The 11613-nt window shown below is 34.4% G+C and overlaps 1 protein-coding gene across 1 annotated transcript; it reads right to left on the bottom strand.

The window, feature by feature from the left end:
• Positions 1–3583: 3583 nt before the first annotated feature.
• LOC129798738 (two pore potassium channel protein sup-9) lies at positions 3584–11177 on the bottom strand. Its single transcript, XM_055842050.1, has 3 exons — positions 10926–11177; positions 10439–10856; positions 3584–4904 (listed from the first exon to the last, which is right to left on the bottom strand). The coding sequence occupies exons 2-3, from the start codon at positions 10851–10853 to the stop codon at positions 4273–4275; spliced, it is 1047 nt and encodes a 348-aa protein (XP_055698025.1). The 5' UTR covers positions 10854–10856; positions 10926–11177; the 3' UTR covers positions 3584–4272.
• Positions 11178–11613: the final 436 nt, after the last annotated feature.

Genomic DNA, 11613 nt, shown 5'->3' with positions numbered 1-11613 from the left:
GGACTTTCCATGGAAAAATACGGAATATTCCAAGGAAAATGTTGATACAAAGGATTTTCCACAGGAAAAGTCCTGTGAAGAATCTGTCAATTCGATGATCCATTTGGAATTTATCATTTTCAAATTAGTTTTCAGCAGTTTTTAAATAAAAATAGAACTACGTTCAATCAAATCCGGGACCGTCCTTATAAGCTCGTTACTTTTGTGCCCTATAAAAAAAGTTCTCTGGAATCCTTTCGAAAGACCCATGGCCGAAAAGAATGCTATCATCCAAATCCTTTCTTTTTTCTAAAGAATCACCCCAGTGATTTGATTAAAGACTCCCGTGCAGTGATACTTTCAAAGCTTCGTCAAATCGATCTTTTCAAAGAGATTAACCCTTAAGCGTATACTTCGGGAGAAAAGATTTATTGAACTGACTAAATATAAAACCCCATAACTAACGAAAAATGCAATAGAAGCCCGCAAATTCACTCTAGTGATACAGAAAAATTTCATACTCGCAGGAGGTATCTTTGGAATACGTTAATTTCTTGTGGAAAAATGCATTAGAATAATTTTTCCAGTTAAAGTAATTATTTTTTTCGGGCGCGTCGCTGTGATCAGCGACAGATAGCCAAGACAACAACCATTTTTCGGCTCAGTCGCTGTTATTAACGACAGAATTTTTCGTGTGTCGCTGAGATTAACGGAAATATGATTTTTCATTAAATAAAAATGCAACCGCACTTCAACTGTAAAGAAATTAATTGAAAAGAGAAATGTTTAAACAAAATACTCCCTCCGTCCCGAAAAAAGTCGTACGTTTGCAAGTACATTTTATATGAAAGAATGTACGACTTTTTGGGACAGAGGGAGTAATTAATTTAAATCTAATACCGCCTAGAAAAACGCAATAAAATATTTTTTTTTTCATTGGAAATATTTTTTTCGGGTGAGTCGCTGTGATAAACGCCAGAAATTTTTCGGGTGTCGCTAAGATTAACGGACAAGTAAATTTTCATGAAATAAAAACGCAAATGCACTTGAATTGGAAAGAAATTATTTAGGTAGTGAAAGTTTTAATCAAAACAATTAATTCTAATGTAATTTTGTATAGAAGATCGCATTAGAATATTTTTTTCAGTTGAAATAATTTTTTTCGGGCGCGTTGCTGTGATCAGCGACAAATAGCCAAGACAGCAACCGTTTTTCGGCTTAGTCGCTGTGATCAGTGACAGAATTTTTAGGTAGTTAAAGTTACCCGAAATCCACCCGAAAAAATATTTGTGTCTTGGCTCACCCGAAAGGCTATAAGTCGACAAATGGTTTGTCTTGTCTTGGTGCATGGCCCGAAAAATGGTGGGTATCTTGACTAATGAAGAGGCATTTACGTTATTTTTTTCATGCAAAGGAACGCAATCGCAAAGAAACTAAATTTAGCGATAAGTTTCTTTTTTTTATTTCTTAATTTTCCTTTGATTCATTCTCTTTACTTTGTTTAGAACATACTTCATCTCTGATCACAGAGACACCCGAAAAATATCGGTCGTTGATCTCAGCGGCTCACCCGAATAAAATATTTCAACTTAAATTTTTATACACAGTTACACTAGAATTAATTCTTTTGATTAAAAACATAATTTCACTAATTAATTCAAGCGCGTTTTCATGTTTATTTATTGAAATAATTACTTTATAGCTTATCCCAAAGACACTACGGATATATGTATGCTAAAACGTTCAAAAGAAAATATATTGCAAATTTATGGAGTGACAAATTCATAAATGATTTTATAAAAGCTCCCATATCATTCAATTCGTTGTCACTCAAGCCGAAACTCCCTGTACTGGTTTTCCAGCGTTGTTTTCTGTGGATTTTACCATTAAAGATCCATGAGAGCTCCTATTGCTGAATTTTACCAAGAGTTCTGAAAACGGTTGTGAAATTCTGAATAGGATTGCCCTGTAGCCGATTGGTCGCAAAGTTTCACTTTAGAAAAAAAAAATGCGATGGATTTATCTGCTGTTTTTCCGTGTGAGTTTCCAGGGAAAGACTCGTTAGACAATTTTCAGGACGCTATGTTTCTTTCGCGTAGATATTCTTGAAAAACAATCCGAAGAATTTTCCGCTAATCCCGGGAAATTGACTCGAAATTTCTTTTTCTCAAATAAAATTTCTGAATTTTTTCCGGTCAAAATTCCATGGAATCTAATAGTCTCTACACACTAGAGAAATTTATGTCCATATTGAAGAGTTTTTCCTACATAAGCGTACGGAATTTGCTTCAATATGGACATAATTTTGTCTAGTGTGTAGAGGCCATAAGGTAAAACTTCCCCACTTGTGTTTTCACCCTAACTCTAATTCTTGTGAGCCACGTAATCAAATAACTAAATTTTAACTAAAAAGTAGAACAACTGATCCAATTATTCAACAACTCGTAAACCTTTTTTTAGTAGAGGTTTTTTTTAAGCAAATTCCATGCAATTTTTAATCCATATCGGAAATTATTTTGAAGAAAAATATAAAAAAAATCCATTGGGAAAGTCGTAGAATTCCTTAATGTTAATCCGGGGAAGTCTTGAAGATCATTGGCCAATAGGATTTTTCCAAATTTTAAATAAGCCTTAGTGCCGATTATTCTGCTAATAATCTCACTAATAATTAATAGAAAGACGTAGAAGTATCCGCGGAAAGGTACATGGGAACTCACGGACATTTCTAATCTAAACGGTTACAGATAGAGTTCAAATACCGTCCATGGAACACCAGGCGGTAATTAAGCGTCAGATTCTTTATCGGAAGCTCATGCGGACTTTGAATTGTAAAATATATTTCAGAAGATTGCTGGAAATTCAGTGAAATTGCTGCAGCCGCTGGTTCTAGGGTAACATGTAGACAATGTCCTCGAGTGTCCGTGGATCTGTACGAATATTTTCCTGTCTTTTCCTATGGATTATTGGCAGAATTATCAGGCAGTAATGCCTTCGTAAAATCCGGAAAACACTTATTTAATTGAACTATATTCTTCGTGGAATTATCAGTGCAATGTCCTATAAGACTTCCATGGATTGAAAAGAAAAATGGATTATCTGACATGAAGGACATCGGAATTTTCAATTTGAATATTCTCTATGGCAATTTTGAGTCAAATTCTAGAGAATACTTTTATAAATCAGTAGAAAATTCCTCGGAGTTTTTTTTTTTAAGAAAATCCACTCGAAAAGTTGAAGACAACTCCGCGGAAATTCATACGGAGTATGAGCGGTTTTTTTGCGTAGAGGCTCTCGTGGAAAAATAGCGGATAAATTCCAAAGGATTTATGTTTGTGTTCCATTATGATGCCCCTTTATTTACCGGTCGAACTACGCTGGAATATTTTAGAACTCTTCCTATGTAATTCCATATCTAGATTATCTCCTAGACCCTAGAGTATCGAATTCTCCATGGAAACTTCCGCAGAAAAGACGACGAATTCTAATGCTTTTCTTGTCGACATTCTTTTAGCTATTGGATCTATGTCGTTCAAATAAACTTAAAGCAGTCTGTTATTCAATTTTAATTGACACCACGTGCTTCTTTTTTTTAGACAAGGATACGTATGAAATGAACCTACAGAATATCTTCTAAGGTCTATAATATTTTTGAGTCAAGTTTAATAAATGACAGATAAACGTCAAATACAAAGGACATTAATTTTCTCTTTCAAAATCCAATATTCTATACTTTTCGTGACTTATGACCTACAAACTACCCCTAAAAGCATTTTTGCAGCACATTGTTCCTCTATAAACAATTTAGCACATCTTTTTATTAGTAACTATTTGTAATATTTGCCACAACATTGCTATATCTATTTAAAAAAGGAAACAGCTTGGCTTTAAAAATAACACTTCGATTTCATTAAGGCGATTTTTAGCACTACAAATCCTGGAATATTTGACACTTATTTAAAGGGTATACCCTATAGCCATTTGATGCGGAAATTCCGTTGGAATTCCAGTGGAATTTCTGAGGATATTTCCTCATAATTTCCGCAGACATTTTTCTACTGGAATATTTAACTTATTCTAAATTTACCAATTTACTGGTTAATTTTATTGGCTGACGTCCTGATTTTGGCCCCTTATTTGATCTGAAAAGGATCTCAAATTTTTCTACAATTTTGTTAATTGGGTCTTTTACGTCGCGTTACCAGATAAAAAAAGATCTCCAATTGCTTCTGGGATTGACAAATGTTTATAAAGAGGGATTGTCCGTGAAAACTAACGCCTCTTCTTCACCGTATTTCACACAGATGCCCTCTCCAGGCTCAATGAACTGGTGATAATGTCTGTGGGATGGTAGCCGGGATCGAGGAGGAGTTCGTGATTGATACAGCCGGTTCCTCCTAAGCAAGTGCACGAGCATACGGACATTTGCTCGTCGATATCGGGCGTGCAGTAGTTGCTTTGCCCTCGGACCCATTTTTCACTCAAATTCACGTCACTCTGATACGCGAAAGTATGTCCAGCCGCGATCTGGGCTTCAGCTTCCTCGCGTCGAATGTCCTCGGCGTTCATTGTCATGAAGCGCAGAACCAAGAGATTGATGCTGGCAGCCACAACTGCCAGGCCAAAGAGGATGAACACGAGGCTCAGGGCCACGTAGCCGGGTTTGTTGATAAGCGCTGAGTCATTCTGAAGCGCCACGTAATCCCCGAATCCGATGGTCGTGAGGGTTATGAAGCAATAGTAGAAACTCTCGAAGTAGCTCCAGCCTTCGTAACGGCTGAAGACCGCTGCTCCGGTCGTTATGATGATTGACGAAAGGAGTCCAGTGGCCATCATTAGGTTCATTTCCGTCGCTTCGGTTTCCTTGCAGCGCATGTAGCGCTTAAAACGACGAATCACGACGGAGGCGAACTTATTCAGACGCTCACCTAAATTACAAGGTACGTAAGGAATATTTACTTGGAATTTTTAAAAATGGAGCCTAAAAAATTGCGGAAATTAGTTTTTGCGCCTGTAATCTAGGCAAAAGCATTTTTCAAATTTTTGACACTTAAATGATCATAACTCAATTTCTACTGAACCGATTTAAAACTTCTTATAGAAAAGTGAAAGGTCTTTGAACAGACAACAATTCTCTTTGGTCATTTAACATAAAAAGCTACAGAAATTATTTTTTTTTAAGAAACAAAAATTTCAAAATGAGCTTTTGGAGAAGTATCTCAAAGTTAATGGCACTGACACACCTTTTCAATTTAGTGAAATTCAATCGTTTTAAATTTTAACCTCTTACTCTTTCAAACTGAAATAAGATATGTTTGTCTCTTTCTGTCAAATGAAAATTGAAATTGAAATTTCAATTTCAATTTTAAATTTCATTTGACAGAAAGAGACAGCTGTATCTGATCTCAGTTTAAAAGAGTAAGAGGAAAAATTTCAATCGATTGAATTTCACTAAATTTAAAAGGTGTGCCAGCGGCATAAGAAGTTATTAGATGGTTAGAAAATACAATGAAGAAGAATAGAAGTATTAGCACTAAGAAAAAAAAGAGGGTGCGATTAACTTTTTTTCCTCAGAACTTTAACGCTTTTTGGGTGTAAAAATATATCAACATTTTTTAATGTTTTAATTTTACACCTTTTTAAGGGTAAAATTAACATGAAAAAATGTAACTTTAACCCCTAAAACACATAAAAAGGGTAATATTTACACCGATTTCGGATCAATACTGCAGTGTAAAATTAACATTTCCGGAATGTTATTTTAACTTTTTCGGATTTCTCTCAGTGAGAGGTAAAGAAAGTAAAGAAAAAGGGAAAAAAGATAATTTTTCTTAAGGTTTTCCACTTAATCTTCGAGTATTCCAAAAAAAGGTAAGACGGTAAAGGACATTTCCAAGGAGACGAGTCTTATTAAGTGGAAAAAAATATTTTATGGTCATTAAATATTGGTAAAAATTGTCAGTAAAAATTCATTTTGCCTTTATCAAAAATTTCAGCTAGCAGTAAAACGAACATAATTAATTATAAATCTTAAATTTAAAAAAAAAATGAGTCTTAGTCCATTACCGCGTTAACATCTAAGCTTTGATTTTTCTTATTGATCAAAATTGGTTGTAGACTAAATTCGATTTTATACCGACCAAAATGGATTTTTTACAGACCAAACTGAATCTGTGCTTTGAATTATTGACCTCCAAATATTATATTTTCAAAGACCAAATTTAATTTCACTGATTATGGCGCTGGCACACCTTTTAGTTTGGTAAAATTCTATGAAATCAAAATTCGCGTCCCTTTCCTTCTCAAAAGATCTACATAAATTTATCCCACTCTTTTGGACTCAAATTTGGACTGAACTAAATTCAATTTGATGTGATTTTCAAAAGAAGAAGAAGAGTGTGAAAGAGAAGAACAGACATATGCAGAACCCTTTAGAAAGAAAGACATGTGAATTTTGACTTTATGAAATTTTCCTGATCTAAAAGGTGTGCCGGAGGCATTAAAATCGGTTTCTCGGGAACTAATATATTTGCTTTTAGGCAATAAAATTAAATTTCATCTTCTCATTTTAAATTATAGACCAGTAAATTTTTTCAGAGACAAAAATTGTTTTTCATTGACCAAAATTGATTTTTCACTGTCAAAAAGACTCGTGTCAATAAATCTAAATTTCTACAGAATATTTTTAAATATCGCTCTTTGGAAATTACAAGGGGCCAACTCACTTTTTGGCGATTTTGAGGTTTTAATGCACTCAGACAGAGAATTTAATAAAATTTCAGATGATAGGACGGCGGTGGACGCAAATAATTTCCTGCCTGTAATGTTGCCTCTAAGAAACACATAGTTTCAAAGGCAGATTTCCATTTAAATAAATAAATAAAAAATAAATAAATAAAAAAAATATGAGTCAATAAATTTCGTTATTAAAAAAGTTTTTCAAAATTTTACTCTTTATGATTGCTTGCGCGGTTTTGTTTGAAGTCAAGGGGCACAAAATAGATTTATCTTTCAAATTTTTGTGAAACAAGGGACCAACTCAAGCAAGTTGATCCCGTGTCATTCTAATTTCATGAAAATTTGCGCGTCATTTAGAATGACAAAGAGCTAACTCATAAAAAACATATTTTGAAAGGTAAAAATATGTATGTTTCGATGTTTATGATAATGCTCATACAAATAGAAAAGAATTAAATTATTTTTAATAACATACTTAATTGAGATAATTATTTACACAAAGTTGAATCTTTCATGCTGTCTCCTGAAAAATGGCTCAGATTGAGTTGGCCCCTTGTAATTTCCAAGGAGCAATATAGAACACTAGATTTACTAATCAAAATTGAGTTTTTTTTTACCAAAATTAAATTTCTATTGGGCAAAATCGATTTTTCACTGACCAAAATACATTGTTTTATCAATAAAATGGAATGTGTACTGTTTATTTTAAAATAACAAATTCTAGATTTTTCACCTAACTAATTTTATTTTTTTACTGATCAAAATAGACTTTATTGGGCAAAATCAATTTTACCTGAACTAAAATTGTTTTTTTTATTGCTCCGGCACACCTTTTAGATCAGAAAAGATCATGAAGTCGAAATTCGAATGCCTTTTTCACATGCTTCGCATATGTTTATATCATTCTTTCGCACTCTTTTTCTTTTGAACATCACTCTAAATTCAATTTAGATCAATCGAATTTGGTAAACGAAAGAATGAAAGAGGCATATGAAAAGCATGTGTGCAAGAAAAGGATGTGAAATTTGATCTCATAAAATTTTCCTGGCCTAAAAAGTGTGCCTGAGCCATAAATTTAAATTTTAAATTTCATTTGGCAGAAAGATACCGAACTAATCTGATTTCACTTTGAAAGAATAAGAGGTAAAATTTCAAACGATTGAATTTCAGTCAATTGAAAAGGTGTTCCAACGCCATTACTGAGCAAATTCGATTTTTTACTGACAACGAATGTCAGTTTTTCATTAAACATAAATTTGTTGCTAATCAAAATTGATTTTATGGCTCCGTTCATCTTTTAGTTCAGGAAAATTTTATTAAGGGAAAGAGTATGATCAACATTATTCAATCCATTTGAGGAAGAAATGCGAATTTAGATTTAATGAAATTTTCCTGGTCTAAAAGGTATGCTGGAAGCATAACTGACCAAAGCGATTTTTTGCTGACCAAAATTGAGGTTAAAAATGATTTTTATGGCTCTGGCACGCCTTTTAGATCATGAGAGTTTCATGTAATCTAAATTCACATCATTTCCTTTCTTAATGGCCCCGACACACCTTTTAGATCAGGATAATTTCATGAAGTCGAAATTCGCATTCCTTCCTTTCTCACTTGATTTGTATATGTCTATCTCATTCTCTCGCACTCTTCTTCTTCTCTTAAACATCACTCCAAATTCAATTTAGCTCAATCGAATTTGTCATGAAAAAGAATGAGATAGTCATATGCCAAACATGTGAGAAAGAAAGGGTTTCGAATTTCGACTTCATGAAATTTTCCCGATATAAAAGGTGTGACGAAGCCATAAAAGCTTTGCATTTGTCTATCCCACTCTTTCGGATTCTTCTTCTTTTTTTGAATGTCAGCAAATTCAATTTAGTTCAATCTAATTTTGAGACCGAAAGTTCTATTTTATAAAATTTCACCTATCTAAAAGGTCGGAGGCATTAAAGCTCATTTTGAAATCACGGACTATTTTTGTTTTGTTTATTGACTAAAATCACCAAAACTAATTTCTTATTGATCTAATTTTAATTTAATACTCCCTCCGTTCCGAAATAAGTCGTACGTTTGACGAAAAATTAGGGATTAAGGAATGGTTTAAGAGAATGTTTTTGTTATTTGCAAATATCTTATGTATGAACTGTCCTCCATGTTCAAGGATAATATGGGGATCCTTTCACGATGGTAAGTTGAGGAATCGATATGTTGAAGTTGTCCATTTTTCGCGTTTTTTTCAAAGAGCTCCGGTAGATAGTTAATTACTAAAAAATGGACTGTGATTAACATTACAGGCTAGAATTTGTTCTAAATTTTTAGTATGCACAAGTAGAGCTCAACAGCTATTACCGATATGGGATTTTTATATTGCTCAAATTTTGCAGAATGAGCAATAAAAAGAACATCCTTTTTTATGTGTTCGAATATCTGAATGCAAAATGGTGAGAGATAGGGACTTGGGACCTTCAGTGGACCCCCATAAGTTGACCCTGGGACAATTTATATGTTTCTCTAAAACATATACAGAATTGAAGAAAAAAATCGCACGACGTGTTTTCGAGCAATCCCAAAAAAACATGATTTTGGAGGGGAAGGGGAGGGGTGGGGGGAAAATAAAGGACATATTAATGGTCCCAGGGTCAACTTATGGGGGGGTCCCCCAAAGGTTCCAAGTCTGTATCTCTCACCATTCTGCACCTAATTTAGATTAAAAATAAAACTCCAAAAATAATACATTTTTAAGACATTCGTTCCTCAACAAATCATCAAGACTGGACCCCAATATTAGTACTGGACATTAGCAATAGTTCTTTACAAGAGATAATTGTTGATACACAAAACATTTACCAACAAACTTTCCTTAATCCCAATTTTTTCCCAAACGTATGACTTATTTCGGAACAAGAATTTTTCCCAAACGTACGACTTATTTCGGAACGGAGGGAGTAATTTATTAGAATAACTGTAAAGTGGAGTATCAATCCAAATGTTTTAATAGTGTTTATTTCGAACGAAAAAAACAAACCTTTCATCTTATGACCGACAAAGCCGTCATTTTGAATTTTTCAGAGTAAAAATGAAATTACTGGCTTTTTGTTTATTGACTAAAATCACCAAAACTAAATTCTTACAGATCTAATTTTTATTTAATACTTTATCAGAATAAAGTTTATTTCGAAGGAAAGGTTAAGTAAACCTTTCATCTTACGACCGAAAAAGCCGCCATTTTGAATTTTTCAGAGCCAAATTGAAATTACTCTATGGAGGGCTTATTTGTTAACCGATTTCTTCAAATTTGGATTTAATTGAAAGGTCTTGAAATCCCAGCTATAAATATTTTATCTTTTCACCAAATTTAGGTTTATGTCGCTTTTCAACGATTTCTTTCGTTTTCAATGGCTTCAGCACACCTTTTAGATCAGGAAAATTTCATAAAGTCGAAATTTGAATCCCTTTCTCTCTTGAATGTTCGCTTAATCAAATTTGGAATACAAAAGAAGGAGATAGAGATATCTGAGAAGGAAGATTCGAATTTCGACTTCATAAAATTTTCCTGATCAAAAAGGTGAATCCAGAGCAATTTTCTCATTTTTGCGAATGCGATTCTAGGAACCGCAGGTTTTTCTTTTTATTAAAAAAAAAAACAAATTGAAGTGAATGTGATTTTTAACGTCGCGTCGCGTTCTTTTTGATAAATTCGCGGAATAAGAAAGGGCTGACTTACCGATGCTCTGGAACATGACGAGGCCCAATGGGATGCCTACCATGGCGTAACCCATGCAGAAGGCCTTCCCTCCGATCGTGACTGGAGTAGAGTGACCGTAGCCAATCATGGCCAGGACCACGGTGGCAAAGTAGAAAGCTCCTGCAAACTTCCACTGTGGTCCAGCCTTGTGGGGCTTATTCTCAATTATAACAATCTCTAGCATTCGGTAGTCTTCGTGGGTGATGTTGTACTTCTTCATGAAGTTGTTCCGGACACTCTGGAGGAATTCCCAGCGTCTGCTCTCCGTCTCAGACTCGAGAGCGTCAAAGACAGCAGCCCCAATCAGGAGGTAAGTGAAGGTGCACACAACAAGAGAGAGAGTACGTACATTTTGTCGCTTCATTCTGCATTTGAAGAGAATTCCTCCTGGCATTTCCTGCTTGCACGACATAATATTTTCCTTTGAATAATTTTCTCCAAAAAGTGCTTTTTTTGTTGGGCTCACCGTAAATTTTTCAGAGATGCATCATCTTTTCCAACTGCCCTCCCTTTAATCCAGTAAAATTCACTCGCGAAATCACTAAAAAACCTTCTGTATCAACTTTGAGCACTGAAATTTGGTTTTTTCGGGGAATTTTCAGGGCGGAAAAAGAGGAAAAATGAAGCTGCGAAAATTGAAGGAAAGTTTTTATTTGGCAAAATAATGAAAGTGTGTTATCTTTTGCTGAGACTGAGCAGAGGACAAGTATTGATTTTTCTCTCTCGTTGCCAAACCCTCACCCTCCTGCCCTGAGTTCACGAGCACTCCCGAAGGGGCAGGTCTTCCAGCGACAGCGATAGAGACGCACGCGATGGAGACCGTCCGGGAAGCAACAAGTGATCCTATTTTCAGGTATTTTTACTATTTTTATTTTCATTTATTTTAATTCCATCTTTCACAAATATAGTTTACAATTGTCGTGGGTGTTTTCAACACAAGGACAATGGAAAATGTGTATAGAAAAAAAGTAATCACGAATAGCCAGACTTTTGGCATCTTCTTTCCCAGAGAATAAGAGTGCTTAGAGAATACGACTTTTAATAATTAAAAAATTTTCAAAAAAGTAACTTTAGCATAATCACGTTTTGAAGGATTCTTTGAGGCTTTGAATTCACTTCAGAAGAGCATAACTTGATTTTTTTTTAAATCCCAT

Source organism: Phlebotomus papatasi, chromosome 1 (genome assembly GCF_024763615.1).
Source record: "Phlebotomus papatasi isolate M1 chromosome 1, Ppap_2.1, whole genome shotgun sequence".
Lineage (NCBI taxonomy): Eukaryota > Metazoa > Arthropoda > Insecta > Diptera > Psychodidae > Phlebotomus > Phlebotomus papatasi.
The sequence above is the reverse complement of the archived record's forward strand: the minus strand, read 5'-3'. Positions and strand labels throughout refer to the sequence as shown.

Coding starts and splice junctions, on each gene's coding strand:
- LOC129798738 (XM_055842050.1), bottom strand. CDS start 10,853: ATGCCAGGAGGAATTCTCTTCAAATGCAGAATGAAGCGACAAAATGTA. Junction 4,905..10,438: donor CGTCATGTTCCAGAGCATCG/GTAAGTCAGCCC, acceptor CTTGTAATTTAG/GTGAGCGTCTGAATAAGTTC.